The sequence below is a fragment of the Passer montanus genome, unplaced genomic scaffold (assembly GCF_014805655.1).
Source record: "Passer montanus isolate IOZ18808 unplaced genomic scaffold, ASM1480565v1 scaffold25, whole genome shotgun sequence".
In the NCBI taxonomy this organism is placed as follows: domain Eukaryota; kingdom Metazoa; phylum Chordata; class Aves; order Passeriformes; family Passeridae; genus Passer; species Passer montanus.
Window position 1 is genome coordinate 11019052 of NW_024367149.1, and position 24151 is coordinate 11043202.

General features: G+C 46.2%; 1 protein-coding gene across 1 annotated transcript in view; it reads left to right on the top strand.

The window, feature by feature from the left end:
* The window catches only part of ROR1 (receptor tyrosine kinase like orphan receptor 1), a 143383-nt gene that overhangs the window by 110149 nt on the left and 9083 nt on the right, over positions 1 to 24151 (top strand). The window contains exons 4-7 of the mRNA XM_039711685.1: positions 187 to 217; positions 19287 to 19414; positions 20829 to 21146; positions 22416 to 22661. Coding sequence (XP_039567619.1) covers positions 187 to 217; positions 19287 to 19414; positions 20829 to 21146; positions 22416 to 22661 — 723 coding nt within the window. The remainder of the gene's footprint in view (positions 1 to 186; positions 218 to 19286; positions 19415 to 20828; positions 21147 to 22415; positions 22662 to 24151) is intronic.

Below are 24151 nucleotides of genomic sequence, written 5' to 3' on the forward strand. Positions count from 1 at the left end.
GTCATGTTCTGCAGCCAATACAGGCTTGTCTGTGGTGCTGAGGGACTGCCACTCCTCTGTTCAACTCCATAAACCACAGCCAACACCACAGACTGCTGCTTTTATCTTTTAAAAGGTTTTCAAAAGCTTCCTGCTTGCTACCTCGCCGTAACTCATCCTGCTGTTTTTCTCCTGTCACTTTTGCAGGTCCCCCGCCAACAGCAAGCCCAGGATCCTCGTAAGTCCTTTCATGTCTCTTCTGTGCCTTCATTAATCTTGCATTTCAGCAGTCAGAAGTTCATTTGTCATTTGGTGTGACAGGAGCACTTTTCCATTCTGCTTTTTAAGTCAGATAGGATGGTAATTTATTGTGACTGAGTTATCTGTCTCGCAGTGATATTTTCATGTTATCGTGTCAACTCCTGTTTCTTACCCCAGACTTCTTAATTTCCAGTATTATTACCTTTAGATCCTCTGGTGCCTTCAGTCTGTGAAGTGATTTCAGTGCACCTACAGGTACTTCATCCATGTCACAGCCCAGGCTGGAAAATATTTATCACTACAAGCAGATTTTACTACCCAGGGGCTTCTTGCTGATTTTAAGGGTCGTAAACTGTGTCTGTCTCTCTGTACCTGTATTAATAAACTGCCTGAAAGGATTTTTAAAAGATTTTTTTAAAAGATTGAGTAGGTGGGAGCAGTGGCTGTTTGTACCAGAGCTCCCTGTGTCCTGGAGCTCAGGTTTGGCTCCTGCTGCAGGCTCTGAGCACTCCCCACGTTGTGCTGTGGCAGTGGAGCTTCTGTCTAGGGCAGTTTTTGAGAATATTCACTTCTATCTCTAATTTCAAACTATCTGATCAAACCTGCTCACCTTTTCAGTGCCTTATTGTTCTCAAGTGTGATCTCTGGCTGTCCTGAGGTTTGGAATCAGTTTTGTGGTGCTTATTCACATCTCACATTGTGGAAAAATATTGAAAATCCACCTCTCCTGCTGAGGGGAGGGAAACACAGACCCAACTGAACCAGAAAATTCAACTATTAATGCAAGGAATGCAATTACAAGGGATGCAAAAACCCGGGGATGTGAATGTTCCTGGCTCCTTGTGGAGGATCTTCCATGAATTATTGCAGAGGATATGAATGAGGAGAGGCATCTGACCACAAAAGGATGTTGTAGGATGCCCTCTAATGGAACAGCCTAAAATGTGGTTTTATCTCCCCTCGTGAAGGTGCCTGTGTGGAATCCTGCAGTTTGTTTTGGAAGGGGAGCTCTTTGCTGGGCTTTCAGCCCTGCTTGGTGGTTCTGGGGCTCTGGGGAGGGAAGTTTCCTGCTGCTGTGGGATTTGGGGGCTGTGGGGCTCTGCAGCACTTTGGAGACTTAATGAACGAGGTGAGAAAATGGGGATTTTGTGCTGCTCCCACCTAGTTTGGGGTTTCTGAAATTTGTGGGGTTAAACATCACCTCCTTGGTGGTCAGAGCCACGTGGGAGCAGTGTGAGCACAGAGGGCTGGAATTTCACTGAGGCCACTCAGGAGTGCCTCACTTTTTAAAACATAAATATTCCCAAAATACATTTGGGAATCTTTTTTCCCATTTTGTCTTTCTGGCAAGGGGTTTGGTGTTTTTTTTGCCCCCCTTCCAAAAAAACCCCCACAACTTAAGCAGCTAAAATACACACAAAGGATGTGAAAAGGTGAACAGAAAGGGAGATGTTCTCTTTAATAGTTGATTTTGTACTTGTAATAATCTTTGCCCCTGCAGGAGGAATCCCGGGCACAAATCACTGAAATTAGAGGTGGTGGGGCAAGAACTTCCACAAGAGCTGCAGTGAGAAAGAAAAGGAAAATGCCAGTGTACATGGGCTGGTGTAAAAATGAGCTGGAAAAACCCTGGGAAGAGTGCAGGAAAATGCTCTGTATTTGTTATTTATTGTGTTGTGAGCATGCTCTGAAGAGCTTTAACCTGGATGTGTATGGCAGGGATGTGTTCCCAAGTGGAATGTGTACATGCTGGTGCCAATATTCCTCTGGAACAGTCCTTTTGTTCTTCTTGGAGCCTCTTCTATATATAAATATCCTAAATATGGCATTGTTTTGTTCTTTATTTAACCACTGGGAACGAGGAGAGGGGAAAAGAGGAGACAAGAGGGCTGTAACTTTAAGGAGCATCTGATTCATAAAATGAAATGGGGTTTGTGATTCCCAGAAATAAATAGCTTGCAAGGCTTGAGAAACCACAACCCCCCCCGGATTTTCCCATCTTTTTCAGTCATTGAGATTTAAAAAAAAAAAATAATTCTTTTTTTAACTTTCAGCTAAACACATCTGGGTTTTTTAGTAAAACAGATCTTTTGTACAGTGGCTCTGTGTGCCAGCAACAAGAAAATGTGTAAGCACTGGCCAGCATCCAGGTGAGGCCTGGCCAACTGTGTGTGTGATTGTGGATTTCAAAGAGGAACACAGAGACTTTCCTCTTTTGGCCACAGAAAGGAAAATTTAGAGAAAGAAAAAATGCCAGTCAAGAGGCCAGAACAGATTCAGTGCTCCAGCAGCGTCCTGGGAGTGATGTCCCTGCACTCTGGTGCCAGGTTTGACTCCTGGATCCTGGAATTCCAGCCTGTCCCACATTTTGTGGCTGGCACAGAAACTCCCTCCTGCTGTTCAGGGGTGGAAATTTTGAATGAGGACTGGACACAATTCCCAGGTGCTTTGCTGTGGGATCTTTTACAGTCCCACTGTGTGCTGCTGCAGCAGCTCGTTCCTAGAGCCCTGTGGGATCTGGGACACAGCCCCGAGGTGGGATATTCCACACAGAGGCCAACATAAATATATTTGGGGGGGAAAAAAGCCCCACGTGGTGCAAGGCTGGAGCCTGAGTGGCTGATGCTGACACAAACCATGTTCATCCTGTTCACCATGACTTCATCCCAGGGAAAATAATCCTCCTCAGTTTGTCAGGGGCTCAGGCAGGTTATCTGTGGGAATGTTCCAGGGAGAGCTGGCCTTGCCTTGTCCTCTCCACGGGCTCTTTCATCTTTGGCACATTTATCTCTCTCGTGCCACTGATGCCTCAGGTTTTGGCTTTTCTATTTTCAGACTCTGAGCTGCTTTAGTGTGTGGGGCTGGGCTTCACATGAGGGGATGGGGAGCTCTGCACAGAGCAGGGACACAAAACAATTCCTGCTCCAGCTGGGCACCAAGGACAAATGATCCCAATCCCAGGCCAGGAGCACAAAGCCCGTGGGCTGCAGAGAGAAAAACAAGCAGGGTGGGACTGCAGGGGCTGCAGTGGGATTGGACACTGCACTGCAATGTGCACATGGAGCAGAGCTGAGCCCAGGGAGAGACCCCGGCAGCGCTCGTGCATTTTGGGGCCATTTGGGTTCATCCTGGGGGCAGCCCTGGCTGGGCTCTGCTGCTGCCCGAGGTGGATCCATGGAGGAGATCCTTAGAATCAATCCCTGCTTTATTCTGGAACTTTCTCCAGTTTCTGCCCCAGGGCAGCCCTCACAAGGCATCAGTCCATTCTCACCATTCCCCATGGATTGTTCTTCTCTGGCACTGGGACAATGAAGTGGCTGCTGAGGGTGCTCAGGTTTTTGGGATTTGTGCTCTTGGGTTTTCCTGAGCGAGCAAAAAGAACTGAAAACCTCTGGGTAAATGTAATACAGAATTTGGGAAGCCACAATTGCGTTTTGTATGAAGTGAATTGGCTGCAGAGCCTGTTCCAGGGTGTTTTATCACCTCAGGGTACTTAGGTACTAAATATACACCTTATCTGGGAACCCCAGGCTCCTGTGCCTCTCCACCTCCCCTTATCTGCCAGACACGTGGGAAGCTGAGCCCAAGTCAGGTTTGAGGTGTGTTAGAGGGGCCTGAACTGGAGCTGGTGCAGCTGGAGGGACACTGGGCACCTGGTGTGGGGGGATCAGCCCAAACCACTGCAGCAGTGGCCTGGGACAGAAATGGAATGGGACCACAGGCTGGGCTGGGCTGGAGAGGACCTCAAATCCCACCCAGTGCCACCCTGCCCTGGCAGGGACACTCCCACTGCCCCAGGTGCTCCAGCCCCAGTGTCCAGCCTGGCCTTGGGCACTGCCAGGGATCCAGGGGCAGCCCCAGCTGCTCTGGAATTCTCTTCCAGGGCCTGCCCACCCTCCCAGGCAGGAATTCCCTCCCAAAATCCACCTGCTCCTGTGTGCTGTGGCCCTGCATCACCCACTGGTTTTCACGTGAGCAGTGCTGCCAACAGCCGAGTTCTTCCATGCAGAGCCTTAAATTGTATTTTGTTAGCCTGCATCACCCACTGGTTTTCACAGTGCTGCCAACAGCCGAGTTCTTCCATGCAGAGCCTTAAATTGTATTTTGTTACCTGTGGCAAACCTACAGACAAGAAAAAGAAATGGGGTTTAGTGAAAGACTGACCTCAGAAAGTGCTTTTGACTTTCCCCAGGGTGTCTGAGAAGCATTTCTGCAGATGGCAGCTGAAGTGCTCCCTTACCTGTGGGCAGGGCAAACAGAATCCCTCCTGCCCACACGTGGCACGGGGAAAGGCGCAGGAGACAGAGCTGCATTATCTTAATTAATTATTAAATTAATTACAGAGGTGCCAATGTTTTTTTAAGCAGGGAGTGAAGTGGACTTGGGCATGGGGAGCACAAAGCACAGTGTGCCACTGGGAGCTGCCTTGGTTTTCCTTCTGTGCAGGTCACCCAGAGCACCACAGTGGGAATAAATGTTTGGGGTGGGGGTGGCCCCTGTGGAATGCTGCAGTGGGCTTTGAGGGGTTTGGGGTTGTGTTTCCACACAGGCAGCACTCCCTGGCCTGGCATGTGGGACTGGTGGCCAGATCTGGGGAATGGGGGAGTTGGGAGTGAGGATAACACTGAAAGAGGCATTTGTGCTGTCATTCTATCTTTATTGCCTTTATTTATGTATCAGACTTTATTTATATTCATATTTTTTATATATATATCAAGACCTTATTGCCTTTTTTAACCCTGGATCCAGGAAATTCTCAAATCCCTCCCAGGGTCCTGGTTATTTATTGGATTCAGTGATTTTTCCCAACCTTTATAAATCTATGATTCCAAGGGGACTGATAAGTAAAGTACAGATATTGGATAAACTTTCCTTTCTCTAATTGGATATCTCAGTTATCAGGCTTTCCACAACACTAAAGAAATCCTGTGATGACAGAATTTGACCCTGAGTTACAGACTCTCTGCCTGTTTTCCTGATTTATTTACAAAAGAGCAAAGTGAGGATCATTTTGAAGATTTTGACAGCAGAAAGGCAAAAATTAAATCAGGAAAGGCTGGAAAGTTGCATTATTTCTGCTGATCATTTCCTCCAGGGTGTTGTGTTCACGGAGATGTTCTTCAACTGTTGTAAAAAATAACAAATATCGTTAAGCCCACTTGGAAGTCTGGGTGTGACCAGTAATAAACCCAGTCTTGTGAGTTAAACCAAACAGCCCAACCTGCCAAATATTGCTCCCATCTGTTGGAACCCTGGTTACTGAGAATTTTAGACTAACACTGCATTTGACCTAAAACCCTAAAGAAAGCTTCCAAAATTAAATAATAAATCTAAAATTAAAAGTGTGTTGTTTAAATAGGAGTGAATATCACATATTAGAAAACTTAAACTTTTAAAATATAATAATGTTTATAAAACAAAATGAAAGTTTTATAACAGAAGCTAATAATTTCTTCACCTTCTTCTTCATCAATTTAAGTAATATTGTGTAATTAAATTTAAAAGTCCACATTACAAACCACAAGTAATTAGTTATTAAGTTTAAAATAAAATAATTTAATTATAATTTCTTAATTAAACAGTTTATCCTTAAAAAGCCTTATGAAAAAATAAATACAGCTTAAATTTTTAGTTTATGAACATAAAATACTATAAAAGTCACAGTTTATAAAACTGTAATATAAATAAAAAGCAATAAACATCTCAGTCCAAACAAAAAATACCATCTCACACATTTAATCATAACAAAAAAATAGTTCAAACCCAAGACCCATTAATGCTTTAATGTCACCCTTTTTCCAGGGTGTCACCCTTTTTGTCTGGGTTGGATTTCACCCCCAGGACAGGGGAGCTGTGTTCCTAAATTCCACATTAAGGCTGCAGCTAAGCCTGCTTGGAAACAAAACTATTGCATTTGATTAAACATTCTGAGCTTCCAAACTTTGCTTTTATGATTTATTAATAAATAAAAATATATTATTTTATATATTATTAATATTAATAATGAATGTTTATTAATAAAAGTAAACTTTTATTTTATTTCTGCTGAGGCCATCAAGCATTTGTGTCAGCAAATGAAAATTGCAGAGCCCCACAGCCAGCAGAGAGGGGAGATGCTGGCAGTGCTTCAGAGCAGAGGAATAATCTGCTTTTCCCATATTTCATGTGGTCATTCCAGGTAACAGCTCTTTTGAAGGCAGCCCCAAAATCCCTGCTGGAGCTGCTAAAAGCTCTCAGCAGCACTGGGGCCAAACCACGGGGTTTTGGTGAAGCATTCCATGCTCAGGAGGTGGGGTTTGCTCCTCGAGGCAGGTTTAATCAAAAAATTCTCCTCTAGCTCCAAGCAGAAGGACATTTTAAGTGGCTTAGAGGATTGCTTTGAGCCTGGAGGCTGTGGGGAGGGAGCTGACAATGTCACAGTGACAATGGATTTATTTCAGCCACGCTGGCCTGGCTCAGGTTTCAGTCCTGGCTCAGCAGAGCCTGGCTTTGGAAGGACTTGGCCTGAACGTGTGCTCAAAGAGCACAAATAGAAAATGATGTTTGAGGGAGTCTCTGATTCATGTGAGGTTAAACCTGAGTTTTGGTAAATCACTGATCTGTTGTTTGATTTGTGAATCCAACCCAATTCTTCTTCAGCGGCCTCTCACTGCAGAGCTGCTAAAACAGAGGTGGGAAGTGTTGTTTTGGGGACAAAGATCGTATTTGACACTGGAAAATTGTATTTTACACTGGAAGATGCACCCAGTCCCAGGCTTTGGGAGCTTTCTGTTCTGTTTTGGGCATTTGCCGGTCTCATGCAGTTAAAAAATAAAATAAACAAAAAGTTAAACGATTTGAACCCAAGGTTCTTGATTTCCCTCCCCACCCTGTGGTGGGTTCAGAGTCATTCCAAGGGTTCGGTGCTGCAGGAGAACAAATAATTTGAGTTTTTCTGGTCCCCAGTGCCTCTAGTGCCCAATGTTTTACTCCTGGGGAAGAGTGGAAAGGGCTGTAGGTGGAGGAGGGAAGAAGGGAAATAATTCCATAACCTGGGTGTGAAATGTAAAATGCTGTCTGGCTGTTGTGAGTTCAGTGTAACCGAGTCAGAAAACTGACAAATGAAATTGTGACTCAATTAGGATTTTCTGGAAGAGAAAAGGGAACGTCTCTCAGGTGGAACAAGTGGCTTTCAAAGTCCTTGTGCTTCAAACCCTGCAGCGTCTGGTGGCCAAATGCTGCTCTAGAACCTTCCTGGGAGTGGCTGGAAGGGTGGAATAAAGAACTCCTCACACATTTCAGAGCCCACTTACAATGTCTGAGGTCATCTCTGAGGTTCCTCTGGGCCATAAGCCCTTTCATTAGCAGGGAAATCCTGTTTAAAGGCCTGTAATGTTTCTGTGGTCACAGTAAAACCTCTCACACAAGCCAGCAGTAAAATCTCACCGGGCAAATCTCAATCTCTGTCTCATTTTGTGCTCTTACTTCAGTGCCCAGCTGCTGCTGATATTCCTTAAAGAAATCCTCTCCTGCTCTTTCGGTGTTGTGTTGATGGGAACCAGGGAAAGGAGGAGCACTGAGGGATCTGCTGGAGGCTCAGCAGATCCAAAGCTCAGCTCTGGGCACAGCTTCCAGCAGGTTTTTGGTTTATCTGCCAGCCTCGCTTCCAGAGGGCTGGAAAATGACTGAAGAGGAAACATTTCAAACGTTGCAGTGGTGAAAGCTCTGGTTGCAGGAATTATTCAGGACAACAAAAAGTAGGAATAATGATCATAATAATAATAATAATAATAATAATAACAATAATAATTACAGCCTTGCAAGCAGGGCACTGGCAGGGGGAGAGGCAGCGTCTGTGCCTCTGTGGGATGGATTTGTTTCCTGTCCTTGGCGTTCTTTCAGCCACATGAAAAGTCCTTTCTCTCTGTATGGAAATCCTTCCTTTCCATGGGCACTTTGGGGTTCTGCTCCCCTTCAGAGCCTTTGCTCTTTGCCAGGCTGGCATCCAGAGCTGGGTCCTGGACCTCAGCTTGTCCCTGGAGATTCCTGTCCCAGCTGGGAGCTGGGCAGCTGCAGAGCTTCCCTCCCTCAGAATCAGGGATGGTTTGGGTGGGAAGGGACCTCGGAGCTCATCCCATGGCAGGGACACCTTCCACCACCCCAGCCTGGCCTGGGGCACTGCCAGGGATCCAGGGACAGCCACAGCTGCTCTGGGGATGTGTTCCAGGGCCTCCCCACCCTCCCAGGGAACAATTCCTAATTCCCAGCATCCCGTCTAAACCTATTTTTTTTCAATTTCAACTCATCCCAAGCTCAAGATTTTACTCCAGGCTTCTGCAGCCTTCAGAAGAGGCAGTGTTAGGGCAAGTGTTTATTCAGTAAAAACATTAAAAGTGGGAGTAAATCTGTAGTGGCCCAAGGGCCTTTCATGACTTCAGTAGGGTGTGAAACCTTGGGAATGGGTTTTCCTACAGGGATAACATCACTGCTCAGCCAGCCTCTGTGTAGTTACTACTCACTCCCAGTGTGTGCAGCTCCATCACAAGGTCCTGCAGTGCAAGGGAGAAGATTACAAGGTGTTACATTATTTATCCTGATAATTAAAACCACTCCTGACGTTCCAGCTCTGGCTGTTCAAAGCAATAACCCCGGGCCACCTCAAATACTGTAAAAGGAGTTAATCATCCATTTCTGAGTGTGTCAAGTTTATTGATCTTGTTAACAGGAAAACATGCGTGGTTACCTGGGTGAGGAAGGAAAGCACTTATCATCTGAGCTGGTATTTGGATGCTGCTGTTGGTGCCTGAGCCAGCCAAGATCAGTGCTCAGCAAAAATGAATCACAAATGTTACCCTGCCGTGGCTCCCCAGCCAAATTTCTTGTGTGGGTGAATTTACTTTAAACAAATAAGTTTTCTCCCCATCCTGATTTTGCTCCAGATGAATGGACACATTATTTTGCCCAGCAATTAACACCTAGAACACTTTGCAAGTCCCCCTTCAAGGGTCACAGCTGGTTTAGAGATTTGGGGGGGCTTCAAATGAGAAGGGACTGATGCCCTGTGCAGGCTGCCCTGGAGCAGAAACTGCAGAAAGTTCCAGAACGAAGCAGGGATTGATTCCAAGGATCTCCTCCATGGATCCACCTCGGGCAGCACCAGAGCCCAGCCAGGGCTGCCCCCAGGATGAACCCAAATGGCCCCAAAATGCACGAGCACGTTGGCAGCTCTGGCAGTTTTGGAAATCTCCCTGTCTGGCTTTTGCTCCTCGTGGCAATTTTTGCAGCATTTGTTTAAAATTTGGTGGTGTCAGTTTTTCCTCCCCAATGGGTTCCAATTAGCCCAGGAGTATCAGATGAGGATTTGCCCTTCCAGGAGTGTTCCCATCTTTTGGAAACTGGGGAGGAGCAAGAGATAATGAGAGAAAATATTATTCCAGCAATGATAAACGTGAGGGAAGGCTCTGGGGAGTGTTCTGGGGTCCAGTGTCAGCTCTGTGGGGATAAACCTGAGGAACTCTGGGCTTCAACTCCGTATTTTTCCATGAATAACGAGGGTTGTTACTCCATCCTTGGCATTGCAGACAAAACAGGCAATGGTGGTCTTGCCAAAATAAAGTTCCTAGGCTGGATCAAAGGAGCAGCAGGGCAGGAATATCAGAGTTTCCTTTGATTTCCAACCCTAAATGCTGCATGCTTGGGGGTGTGCTGCCTTTTAAATGATGTTTGGCTTAATCCTGCAGGTTTTTCTGCATTGCAAAATCCATGTTTTATGTTACAAGAGCACCAGAAGAGTGAGTATTGATCTGAGCATTTCACCCACTCGGAGATAAAACCCAGCTTTAAAATTTGATCCAGGGCAACTGCCAGAACAGATGTTACTAAAACAAGGTTCTAGAAATAAGCCTGTTATCTTAAATAATATTTTTCCACAGGGAGAATGCATTAATATCAGCCATATCCTGCATCTGAGCTTATCAATACCAATTAATTCCAGATTTGCAGCTGAAATGTTGGTGGCACAGATAGGAAGTCTGGCAGACATGCTGTAATTTGCATCAAACCACCCCAATAATCATGTGTAAAATGCCTTTAAAAATTGTCCATAATTTTGTCCAGAATTGTCCATAAATTTGTCCAAAATTGTCCGTTAAATAATGTCCCAGTGGCACATTACCATAATTCCTTCTTTTGCAAACCTCCAGGGGATTCCTATTCTCAATTGCTGGCACACTGCAATAATCAAATAAAACTAAATAAAGCAATTGGGATAGTTTTATGTGTTGGGAAATGTCAATAAATTCCAGATCCTAAAACTTAGGTCCAGAAAAATGTGTGCATTTTATCTACATGAATTTTTTAAATGTGCTTGTTGTGGGGCATGAAAAGGGTTTTTTTTTTCACCTTGAATACCAATTATTGGCTGCAAAAAGGCTGTGAAGGGACAGCATTTTAGATGTTTTCTGCAGACTCAGACAAACAATTTAAACTTCTAGAGTTTGGCCTGGTTGCCCTTGAAAAATTAGATGTTTCAAACAAACAAAAAAAATTAGAAATTACTTAATACTTCTTTTAATGCTGCTGCCAGAAAACAGGCAGGGAGCTGTGTTGGAACATATTCACTTTTCTAGGCTAACATGAGGAAGAGGCAGTGACTGGCTGGGTTTTTTCCCTGGAAACTGAAGTTTTGGGAGGGATTTGTCCCATTTTTGAGTAGAAAACTGCCATTTTTTCACAATTCTCTCCTCAAAGCAGGCTTTTCAGAATTTAGGGCTGGGCATCCTTCTCAAGGCTATCCAAAATGTGAATAATTGGGCCTTAAAATCTGACTCCACGTTCTCAGAAGGCTAATTTATTATTTATGATACTATATTATTATATTAAAGAATACTAAACTAAACAATACCAATGAATACAGAAAGGATACTTACAGAAGGATAAAAAGATAATAATGAAACTTGTGACTATTTCCAGAGTCCCGACACAGCTTGGTTGTGATTGGCCAAAGAGTGAAAATAATTCACAAGAAACCAACGAAACAATCTCCTGTTGGATAAACAATCTCCAACCACATTCCAAAGCAGCGAAACACAGGAGAAGCAAATGAGATAAAGTTGTTTTCCTTTTTCTCTGAGGCTTCTCAGCTTCCCAGGAGAAGAATGCTGGCAAAGGGATTTTTCAGAAATGCGGATGTGGCAGAATTCCGCAGAGCCGTGGGATTGTTTAGCTTGGAAAAGGCCTCTGAGATGAGTCCAGCCACCCCCAGCACTGCCCCACGTCCCCAAGTGCCACATCTACGGGGATTTTGCATCCCTGCAGGGATGGGGGCTCCACCATCCCCAGTCCCAATGCCTGATCACCTTCTCCATGAAAAAAATTCCCCAATATCCAACCCAAACCTCTCCTGGCAGAGCCTGAGGCTGTTTGCTCTCATCCTGTTCTCTGGGAGCAGAGCCTGACCCCTCCCTGGCTGCCCTCTCCTATCGGGGAGATCTTTTTATCTGTGAAATAAAAAGAGAATTAAAGCAGCTAATTTTGGTAACTTGGAGCTTGCTGTTATTTTTGCAGCAGTTGTGGACTCCATTTATTGATGGGTGCAAATTTCTGGTCAAATCATGGCTTAAACAAGCTAACATTATAGGTATTATTTTTAATTAACTTGTGCTGAGGCATGTGTTTCACTTTTAATTCAAGTGGCAGCTTTGTGAAGTCTGTTTCTCATCATGCTTAAGGTTAAAATATTAGGTCACCAGAAGAAAGAACTATTTGAGGCACAGAAGACAAATTAAATGTTAGGAGGAAGGAGAGGGGAGGGAGGAGCAGAAATAAAGCTGTGACTCCAGAGAATAAGGGAAAGCAGGAAAGAGTTAGGGAGAGATAAAATGGGCTGAAATTCATTTTGTGGGGTTCAATATTGCAGGTTTTTCCACCAGTTTGAAGAGTTCAAAGCTGCATTTGCCGTGTTCTGATACCCAGGAAGGGTTGGGTGCTTCTTTCTAGAACATCAGAATCTCAATTTTCAGAATTTAGGGCTGGGCAACCTTCTCAAATCTAACCAAAATGTGCATAATTGGGCCCTAAATTCTGAATGTTCCCTCTCAGCTGGAGGGATTTGGACAAAAAACCTGAAGGATGTGGCCAAGCTTTTAAAGGAAGTCTCCTCCCTTTGCCTTGGCGTCCAGCTCCCAGCAGTGTGTGGGACAGGGACGAGCATGGGATGAGCTCCAGCCCCATCCAGGCCCTCCCAAGGCCCCCCAGACCCTCAGCCATGGGGTCTGGCATCACTCAGGGCAGATTGATGGGAATTTTTGGGATGGAAGGATTGGCAGCTCCACCCCAACCTCCTGCCTGGAGCCCCGTGCCCGATGAGAGGTGGGCAGGGGTGGGTGAGACCCCAGTGGCTCCAGGAGGGAATCCAGCAGGAGGGAGGGGATTTTTCTGGGGGTTTTCCCCTCTGAGAGAGGAGGCAACATTCAGCACGTGTAATCCTCTCCCTCTTGATGCTCTTTAAAAACATTTCACCTTTTTTCCCCCCTTCTTTTCACAACTTGGACAGGCTGATCTGCCAAAGGTGCCCCAAAAATGGCTCTGTCAAACAAAGCAGGAGTCCTGCCATTCCCGTAACTCTGCAAATATGATTTGCAGTTCATCCCGAGTCACGGTGGCAGGAATCTGCCAGAAAGATCCTAACCCTGCTCCCAGGGCTGCTCCCTGCCAGCTGCCTGCAGGGACTGCTCCTTTGCAGGAGCTGTGTCACAAAGGGACGTTCAGGAGGAAAAAACATCCCCGAGGCTGAGTCTCAAGGCTGATTTATTGATTTTTGATCAATATTTAGCCCTAATTTGTGGCCCTAATGTGGCTGGCCTGGTCTCCTCACTTCCATCCCATTGCAAATGCATTCAGCCAGCATCCCAAACCCACAGGAATTTTGGATTATTTATCCTTACCTGGATTGGAGGCATCATTCAAAGCAACCATCAGTCTGGACAGTGAGGTAACAGCTAAGTAAAGCCATTCCTTAGGCAGATCTTTTTTAATTATTGCTATTTTTTTAATCACAGAGTCCTAGAATGGTTTGGGTTGAGGAGGACATTGAAGATCATCTTATTCCAGCCCCTGGCAGAAGCAGGGACACCTTCCACTATCCTAGGAAATATTATTATTATTATTATTATTATTATTATTATTATTATTATTATTATTATTATTTCTTCAGAGGTGCTATGGGACTCTGTAATGATATCAAAGCACAGCATAATGAATTTTTTTTGACCCATTTCAACCCTGGCTGCCCTGTGCCTTTCAAGGGGTGTCAAACAGCAACAGCTTTTATTCCCCAGAATTTTCCCCTAAATTACACGATGACGTGGAAGTCTGGGCAGTTCTCTTCTTTTTGCAGAGTGAAATGCAGAATTTGCTGAAATATTGTCATGAAACAGAGCCAAGGTGTTCCCATTTTCCAAGTGAGGCACAAGCAACTGGGTTTTGCTCTTTGGAAAGTATGAGAGCATTTTATTCATCTGTTTGCTTTAAGGGAGATCTGCCAAGTCAAAACCCTTTCATTTCATCCTGTGTGAAGCTGGAACACAAGAAAGGAACAAAATATAATTTATTTAACAATGTACAAATAATTTATACAGAGAGGGGGCACCGGGTGTACATAACCATAAAAATAATTTATTGCTACACCTTGTAATTAACGGCAAGACAAAATGTCTTTCACTTTGTCAGTGAAAAAAAATGTCTGCAGCCTTCCCCCAGAGCCAAAACTTTTCCATCTCCACTTGGTAGATCTGGGAGATAATTCAACATTTATTTGCTTTTGCTCTTCAGATTGGTTAATTCTCATAAATCAACTTTTTCTGCATTTACACCTTAATTCATGCTGGCTTTTGGGACACTCAAAGCATTTGGGACTTTGTCTTGCCGTGTTCTGTTCTCTCCTTTGGCCATTTTTGCTCAAGATATCCAAATTAGTCCTGTGTTTATATTCTTCCTGAGGGTACTAATTTAAATCCTTCTTAAGGCAAAAATGGGAAGAAGGAAAGGAAAGGAAAGGAAAGGAAAGGAAAGGAAAGGAAAGGAAAGGAAAGGAAAGGAAAGGAAAGGAAAGGAAAGGAAAGGAAAGGAAAGGAAAGGAAATCCATGGGGTGTGGCAGGAATGACCACACAATTACAGCATCCCTAAAATATGCTTTTTTAATATATTGGATTGTAAAAATAAATACAACATGATCTCACGGGTTCAGTTTTTCTATCATATATGAAATTCTTCTAAATTAACTCACATTAAATCCTGGCTACAAAGCTTTTGCTGAACTGAGTTCCTGGACTTGTTGTTGGCATTTACTGGAAATGTTGTTTAAATCTGGGCAATTTCTGGTAATTTAGAAAAAGGCTGGCAAAGAAAATTCAGGATGTTAGGAAGTGGAGTTTGACAGAGAACTTTGGTTTGTGTTCAGGAACCAGTTGCAGAGGAGGTGGTGCCACAAAGCCCCTGCAGGCTCAGTGTGAACCAATAAAATCAATATTGCAATCTGATTGTTGATGTTTGCCTGCACGGGGAAGCCCAAAAAGCTGCAGAGGCAGAAATTCTGCCCCATTTCAGAAAGGAGCTGCTCTGGGAGGAGGATCAGCCTCTGGATTCTCTGGAGCCTCACACCAGGAGCATAAAGAGATGGAATCAGAGCACGGGCTGGGCTGGGGGGGATCTCAGAGATTTTGGCTCCTCTCAAAGCTCCTGCTTGGCTCTCTGTGAGTCTGAGCAATCAGACCCTCAGAGACACCTGAGCACGGTGTAAATGAGCCCTTGGTGCTGTCATTAACCAGCCAGAGGTGTTGTCACAGCGGGACGTGCAGCAGGATCCAAAAGCAATGGGCCAGCTCCAAAAGAAACACCCAGGCTGGAAATACGGACAGAGAGAAACAGAAAACAGAGTGAACCAAATCTGGAGAGAAAGAATCTTAACAGTGCTGTGTCATTAAAATCCAGCTCTCTGTCCCTCACCCAAAGCTCAGAGGGGCCTTGTGGGGTGCAGGCAGTGCAAGGAGCAGGACCTGTTGGAACCCTGAGAATTCCAGACTTTCTGTGCTGGCAGGCACTGAGCCCCAGGAGAGCACTGCATTGACCTGAGGCTGTGGAGAAGGATTCCAGAATGGAATGACAGAACTGGGATTGTGGGTGTGCAGTTTCAATGGAAGTGTGTAACATCACAGGGTGGGAAACTCAGAGTTTAAGCTTTATATAGTCATAAAATTTATTTTATTTTAAAAAAAATTATATTTTGAATTTATTTATTTAAACTTGGAGTTTTCAGTTTTATATATTAATAGAATAATAGAGTTTTAAGTTTTATATATTACTAGAATACTAGGTATATAGTAATAGATATAAAGCAAGATGGAGGTTTTAGGGTGGAGGCTGGACCTTCTTCTCCACCTTCTTCTTCTCCTTCTTCTCCATGGGTTTGGGTGGTTTTGTGTAACTGGATAAATCCCAGACCCCAAATCTGGGCTGGGATTGTTCCTGTCCTCCCCACTCAGCAGAATCTGCACAAGTGGTTCAAACCCATCCCACCCAGAAACACCTCCAGGCTCGCACTGACTCCCAGTTAGGGCTCAATCATCAGGATTAACCTCGGCTGGAAGTTAATTAACACGTTATTGCTGGGCCAGGCCTAATTTCCATCCTGCTGGAGCCAAAGGGCCTCTTCCCTGTGCGGGATCGGGGTCAAGAAGCAGAAACACATCGGAGCAGGGGTGAGGGATGCCAGGCACGGGCTGTGGGAAAGGAACGCGGGTCAGCCTTAGTCCCAAGAAACTGAGAGCTGTGCCTAAAGCCAAAAACTGATAGGTGTGCCTAAAGCTAAAAACTGATAGATATGTTTAAAGCCAAAACTGATAGGTGGGTTTAAAGCTATGAACTGATAGGTGTGCTTAAAGCCAAAAACTGATAGATTTGTTTAAAGCCAAAAACCGATAGGTGGGTTTAAAGCTAAGAACGGATAGATGTGTTTAAAGCCAAAAACTGATAGGTGTGTTTAAAACCAAAACCCGCTGTGTTTAAAACCAAAGACCGATAGGTGTGTTCAAAACAAAAAACTGATTGCTGTATTTAAAACCAAAAACTAACAGGCATATTTAAAGCTAAGAACTGATAGGTGTGTTTAAAGCCAAACCTTATAACAGCTGTATTTAAAGCCAAAAACTGGACAGGTGTGTCTAAAGCTAAAAACCGATAGGTGTGTTCAAAGCCAAAAAGCGATCGCTGTGTTCAAAACCAAAACCTGATTGCTGTGTCTAAAGCCAGACTTGATAACAGCTGTGTTTAAAGCCACAAAGTGGATAGGTGTGTTTAAAGCCAGAAAGTGGATAGGTGTGTTTAAAGCCAGAAAGTGGATAGGTGTGTTTAAAGCCAGAAAGTGGATAGGTGTGTTTAAAGCCAGAAAGTGGATAGGTGTGTTTAAAGCCAAAGCTGCAAGCAGCAGTGTCTGAAGGCAGACGCTGCCGGGGGCAGCGGGAGGTGGGGAAGGGTTTGAGCTGCAGGATCCTTCTGTGGGTTTCGTGTGGGCTCTGGGTTTGGATGGGGTTGGAATGCTGCAAAGCACAGGGTGATCACCTCGGTTCAGTTCGGTGGGATGAGGGTTTGGAGAGCTGTGGCTGCCCCCGGAGCGCTCTGTTGTGGGGGCTGTGTTCCACAGGGGAACATCCAGCCCTTTCTGTGTCCCTGTCACCCCCAGCTGAGGCCAGGGGACCGCGGAGGCTCAGGGTGCCTCTGTCCTACCCTGATGCTCCTGTTCCTTTCCTTTGTCTGACCCTTCTGCCCCATTATGGAGCTGATTTCCAAAACAATCCTAAGTAGTTCCTGCTCCTCAGGAGCTTCTAACCACTGTTTTCCCTGTGGGAATTGCCTGGATGCAGCCCCAGGGCAGAGCTGGTGGCATCCCGGCCCTTCCTCTTTACTCTGTTCTTCCCCTCCTGAGATTTTCTGCAAAATCCCTCTCCTGAGGACATTTCCAGCCAGGTGATAAAGATTTTGTCACCAGAGCTGTCCCCTGCAGGATCCCAAGGCTGTGGTTGTGGATCCCTGCTTGCATCTCGGGTGCCTTTGTCACCTGAATGCCTGAGGCACCTCAGCCTGCCCTGGGGCTGTTAATGAAGGGTTTAATTGGCAGTCAAAGGCTGTGCTTGTGCAACTCGGCTTCCAAGGTGCTTGGGAATGCCTTGGGACCATCATCCAGGGAAACCTGGAGCCGATTTTCCCAGTTTAGGTGGCCGTGGAGGTTTCACAGAATGGCTGGGATGGAAGAGACCTCCAAGATCATCGAGTCCAGCCCAGCCCCAGCACCCCAACTCAACCCTGGCCCCCAGTGCCACATCCAGGCTTTGTTAAACACCCCCAGGGATGGGGACTGCAGCACCTCCCCTGCAGCCATCCCAGAGCTTTATCACCTTTCTGTGAAAACCTTTCCCTGATCTCCAGCCTGAATTCCCTTGGTGCAGCTGCAGGCTGTGTGCTCTGGCTGTGTCAGTGCCTGCAGACAGAGCCCAGCCCAGCTGAGCACAGGCACCTTTCAGGAGCTGTGCAGTGCTGAGGGCACCCCTGAGTCTCCTTTTCTCCAGGGGAGCCCCCCAGCTCCCCCAGGGGTTCCTCTCAGGGTTTGTGTTCCAGCCCCTCTCCAGCCTCCTTGCCCATTTCCATCTCTCCCATCCCTCTTTCCCACCCCTCTCCTTCACACTCATAAATTACTGCGCTTAATCCCCGGGGTTTGTCCTCTCTCTGGGAGCTCTGCGGGGATCCCGGGACGCTGCCCTGGAGCCCGGGGGTGCCTGGGCTGTCCTGGAAGGCGATCCCAGCTCCTGTCCCCGCTAATCCCATTAGGCGGCGGTGACCGCGCTCCGGCCGCGGCCGCGCACAAAGAACGCGCGGCTTCAAAGAGCCCCGGGGAATTTGCATTTCCAAGGTCTTCGGGAGGGGATGAAAGTGGCTTTTGTCAAACTTAATGGCAGAGTTGATTAAAAAAAAAAAAAAGCTCTGATTTTTCCCTTATTAAGGCGTAGTGGGATTCCACTGTTTGGTTTTTTGGCATCTGGGGGAGGGAGGATTCTGCACACAAAGGAGTAACCTGTTCCCTACCCGGCTGTCATCGTCCCTAGGGATATTCCAGCATCATTTATCCCAGTCTGAGAGCCATGGATGGGCTGGGCACGAATAACAAAGGAAATATCAGCAAATATTCATTAAGCTCCTCGTTTTTGCTGGGAGCTCAAGCAGAGCCGAGGTGTCTGTCCAGAAAATTCATCCCAAAAATCCCAGTGCAAAATATCTCTGAGTGGGTCCTAAAGGAAGGAGTTGAAAGGGCTGATTCATGCAGTTGGGATTTCAGGGATCACGTACTCAAAACCCCACTAAACTCCTGTTCAGTGGTGATTATTCAAAATACTCAGTGTCTGCCTGGGTCTTCAGCAATTGCCTTTCTTTGCTTTGTTTGAAGAGCATTGGCAAATCATTTCCCTTCTGGATTTCTGGATTAAACGTCTCCTGTGTTGCCTAAAAGAAAGCACCTAATGAAAGAAATGTGTCTGTAGAACTCCTGGCTCAGTTTTGGTTCTGTTTTAGCACTGAATGTTGCCACACATGGAAGGCTGAGCAAACATTTCTTATTTCCAGAGTATGGGTGCTGGCAGAGGTTGGATTTTCTATATACACTTTAAATTCTGCCTGCATGACTCTTCCTGCTGTGTTTATCAATATTAAGCAACAAGCTTGGTTCAAAAATAGAAAACTATGTGTTAGCTGCTTTAAATAAACATCAATCCTATTTTTCCAGGCAGTTTACATTTCTCTTCTACTCAAGGCTGGGTGTATTTCTGAGCAGAGCCTTAAAAGCACTCATTTCATACAACATTCGTGTGTATTTTGGCTAAGCTGCAATGCCACTTTTTACCAGGCAGATGAAAGGGGTTTATTTAAACAAACAAATATTCAAGATCTTGTTGAACAGAAGGAAAGAATCCTAATTGTTTTCAACGTTTCACAGTCACCTTTTTGTGTTTCTGGCTGGTTTCAGGGATGAGTATGAGGAGGACGGGTTTTGCCAGCCCTACAGGGGCATCGCCTGCGCCCGCTTCATTGGCAACAGAACCATCTACATGGAGTCCCTGCACATGCAGGGGGAGATAGAAAATCAGATTACAGGTGGGTAACAACGCCGTGGCTGCTTCCCCACCGAGCTCTCTGCTCCCAAAAAGCTGCTGGAGTTTTATAAACAGCGATTTGTTTTGCTTTGCTTTATTCCCTCTTGCCATGAGCTCGTCTGGGTGTCTCTGCTGCTCCAGCTCCTCCCAAAACTCCTGGGAAAAAAGATTTTTCAGGGAGAAGGGGCTGTGTGTTTCCAGCTTCTGGGAGACTCAGTGCTGCTGCTACCTGCTGTTAAGGGAGCAAACTTGAGTTGATTTCACGTGGCTGGAATAATTTAGGTGCTGGGAAAGGCTGCAGAAATAATCCTGCAAGCAGTATTATTCCTTTGGATTTAGGGGAGAAACAGTTGCCACTATTTTTGTGGGATGCTGATGGGGTTGTTGAATTCATAGATATCATAGATACAATGATATTCTCTATTTTTAATATTAATTAACTTGGTCTGATCCTAGCCCCGGTAATCATCTCTATATTCAGATTTTTTTCCTTGCTGTCAGAATATCCCAAATTTCTCTTTTCCTTTTGTCTCCAAACACTGTCAGCATTGCAAAAAAAAAAAAAAAAAGGCTTCATTTCCCCAAGAAAGGCTATGTGGAGCCACCAGTTCTTCCAGCATTTATTTGGAAAAGTTATTTGGGATTATGTTGGTATTGTCACCTTCCACAAAGGAACTGGTGCAGGAATTTGGGGTTTACATGTTGGGCTTTCAATATTACATGAATTTTTAAATTATTCTAAGTTATTTGGGAGGAAAAAAGGAACAATTAAAGGAATAATTAAAGGAATAATTATTAAAGGAATGATTATGTTTGGGGGTTGGGCAATGAGCTTAGCATTAATCCCGTGATGCAAACCTGATGTATTTTCCTTGTCAGTGAAATCAGCATGGTTAATAACTTCCAGTGTAATTAATTAGTGCTGTGCACTCCTGTCCATCACCTGCACAGCTGCAGTGGGAAGTGAGAGTTTTTCTGGGAAGGCAACAGCCCAGGAAAAAGGTTCCCAAGCCAAACCCTCACGTGTAACTATGGTATTTTATGAAAAATCCTTTGCTAGGATTTTTCCCTCCTGGGAAGCTGAGGGAGAGAAATGTAAACAATAACTGTGGGATGCAAGAGGTGCACCTTGGATTGGTGGGTTTGGTTGTTTCTAATTAATGGCCAATCACAGATGCAACTGCATTGGGCTCTGGGAGTCAGGAGTCTTTGTTATGCATTCCTTACCTGTTCTTTCTGATGAATCCTTTTCTCTCTATTCGTTTAGTATAGTTTTAATGTCGTATTTTAATATATATATTATATATAATAATATAATACACCAGCCTTCTGAAACACAGAGTCCAGTTTCTCATCTCTGCTCGTCCCGGCAGCACCTCACAAAGCAGTCACCAAACTCGTGGTGTTTTTTCCAGCTGCCTTCACCATGATCGGCACCTCCAGCCACCTGTCGGACAAGTGCTCCCAGTTTGCCATCCCCTCGCTGTGCCACTACGCCTTCCCCTACTGCGACGAGAGCTCGGCGGCCCCCAAGCCGCGGGATCTGTGCCGGGACGAGTGCGAGATCCTGGAGAACGTGCTGTGCCAGACCGAGTACATCTTCGCCAGGTCCAACCCCATGATCCTCATGAGGCTCAAGCTGCCCAACTGCGAGGACCTGCCCCAGCCCGACAGCCCCGAGGCCGTCAGCTGCATCCGCATCGGCATTCCCATGGCCGACCCCATCAACAAGAGTGAGTGGGCCTGGTGTGCCAGCCTGGGCTGCCGTGGGGAGCCGGGCTGGGCACGGCTGGGCTGCCACGGGGAGCCGGGCTGGGCACGGCTGGGCTGCCACGGGGAGCCGGGCTGGGCACGGCTGGGCTGCCAGGGCTGCCAGGGCTCCTGCATCCCAGGAGCCGGGCTGCGCTTGGCGCTCGCGCGGGCATTCCCGCCTTTGCCAGCAGGGCTGGCGGTCATGGAGGGGATTTTCAGGAGTTCTGGAGGGTTTCAGGAATTCTGAAATTATCAGGAATTCTGGAGGATTTTTTCCAGGAATTCTGAATTCTTTCAGGAATTCTGAAGGATATTTTCAGGAATTCTGAAGGATATTTTCAGGAATTCTGGAGGATATTTTCAGGAATTCTGAAGGATATTTTCAGGAATTCTGGAGGATATTTTCAGGAATTCTTAATTCTTTCAGGAATTCTGGAGGTTTTTTCCAGGAATTCCGAATTCTTTCAGGAATTCTGGAGGGTGTTTTCAGGAATTCTGGAGGATTCTTTCAGGAATTCTGGAGGATATTTTCAGAAATTCTGGAGATTTTTTTCCAGGAATTCTGCAGGATATTTCCAGGAATTCTGCAGGATATTTTCAGGAATTCTGGAGGACTTTTTCAGGAATTCTAAAGGATTTTTTCAGGTCTTTTCTAAGTAATATGGGGTTGGAAACTATGGAGTGTAAGCATGTGGATGCTGAGGAATATGGGTGGCTTCATCCTCCCTGCTGCTTCATCTTCATAGAATTCACAAAATGATCAGGTTGGGGCAGACCTCCGAGCTCATCAAGTCCAGCCCAGCCCCAGCACCCCAACTCAACCCTGGCCCCCAGTGCCACACCCAGGCTTTGTTAAACACCCCCAGGGATGGGGACTGCACCACCTCCCCTGCAGCCATCCCAGAGCTTTGTCACCTTTCTGTGAAAACCTTTCCCTGATCTCCAGCCTGAATTCCCTTGGTGCAGCTGCGGGCTGTGTGCTCTGGCTGTGTCAGTGCCTGCAGACAGAGCCCAGCCCAGCTGAGCACAGGCACCTTTCAGGAGCTGTGCAGAGCTGAGGGCACCCCTGAGTCTCCTTTTCTCCAGGGGAGCACCCCCAGCTCCCCCAGGGGTTCCTCTCAGGGTTTGTGTTCCAGCCCCTCTCCAGCCTTGCTGCCCTAATTTCCATCTCTCCCATCCTTCTTTCCCACCCTTTCACCTTCACACACCCACAAATGAAGAGTGGCTTTGTCTTTTGGTTGTCTTTGCAGATCACAGGTGCTACAACAGCACGGGCGTGGATTACCGGGGCACGGTGAGCGTGACGCGCTCGGGGCGGCAGTGCCAGCCCTGGAACTCACAGTACCCCCACACCCACACCTTCACTGCTGCCAGGTACCCCGAGCTCAACGGGGGCCACTCCTACTGCAGGAACCCCGGGAACCAGAAGGATGCCCCGTGGTGCTTCACCTTGGATGAGAACCTCAAGTCGGAGCTCTGCGATGTCCCGGCCTGTGGTAATGCCTGACCCGCTGAGGGCTGGAGCTGGGGAAAGGGGAAGGGCTTTGGTGCCTTGTGCAGGCTGCCCTGGGAAACTGGAGAAAGTTCCAGAACAAAGCAGGGATTGATTCCAAGGTAGTTTGGTGCACAAAGTGTCTTTGGTGAGTCCCTGGGATCAGAGCTGTAGGAAAGGCTGCCTGGCCCTGCTCCCAGGGCACCTTTGAGCACTTGCTGCCCCTGCAGTGACAAAGTGGTGGCATGAAAATAATTTCCTAGAAAATATCTGTGCACTGCCAGCTCAGGTGCTCTTCACTTTGCAGGTTGTTGTTCCAATCTATAGAACCCCTTAGGCCAAATTAAATCATAGAAACATGGAATTGTTTAGGTTGGAAAAGCCCTCCAAGGTCATGGAGTCCAACCAGCCCCAGCACTGCCAAGGCCACCACTGCCCCATGTCCCTAAGTGTCACATCCACACATTTAAGTCCCTTTTAAAGTCCCTTTTAAGACCCCACCACTGCTCTGGGCAGCTGTGCCAGGCTGGACAACCCTTTCAGTGAAGAAATTTCCCTGATGTCTAATCTGAACATCCTCTGGTGTAACTTGAGGCCGTTCCCTCTGCTCCTGTCCCTGTTCCCTGGAGCACAGCCCGACCCCTGGCTGTCCCCTCCTGGCAGGAGCTGTGCAGAGCCACAAGGGCCCCTGAGCCTCCTTTGCTCCAGGCTCAGCCCCTTCCCAGCTCCCTCAGCTGCTCCTTCCCTTCCCTGGACCTGCTCCAGCCCCTCCATGGCTTTCTTCTTGTGGGGGGCCCAAAACCAGGGAGAGGGTTTGAGATGCACACGATAGTCTGGGCTCTATCTGCCTTCCCCCTGATCTACCCTTTCAGTAAGAACATGATTTACATCCCATTTTGGCATCGATCCCCATCTTTCCATTAATTGAAAAAGACTTTGGAGCAGACTCAGAACGTGTTTCACTGCAGGAATGTTCATAACCATAACCAGAAAAAATGTAATTTGGTTCTGGCTCTGGAGCAGGAACTTCAAAGGTATCTCGTTTCTGAGGGGAAAGGTGAATGTTGCTGTGACAACTTGTAGGCAACATCAAATTTGGTGTGAAACTTTGAATTTCCACAACATTTCTGTGTGGATTTCTGGCATGTCCATGCAAATGGCTGGGTTTTTTTCTTGGCCTGTTATCAATATTGTTATTTCTACATGCAGATAAAACAATTAGGGCCCATTTGTTCAGGTCTTCTGTTCACTTCCCCCCAGGTCTCTGAAAAGCAGAATCAAATGAGAGCTGAATCTCCTTTTTTGTTCATTTTGCAAACCCAAAATGCAGCCAGGGCAGTTCTATAAACACAAATTTCAAATCCATTTTAGAGGACCTGGCAACGTCACCTCTATTTTTGAAACAAAGCCTGAGCTGTGTTGGCAGTGCTGGTTTAAGAGCTGGACTTGCTGATCTCTGAGGGCTTTTCCAACCTCAACAATTCTGTGGTTTTC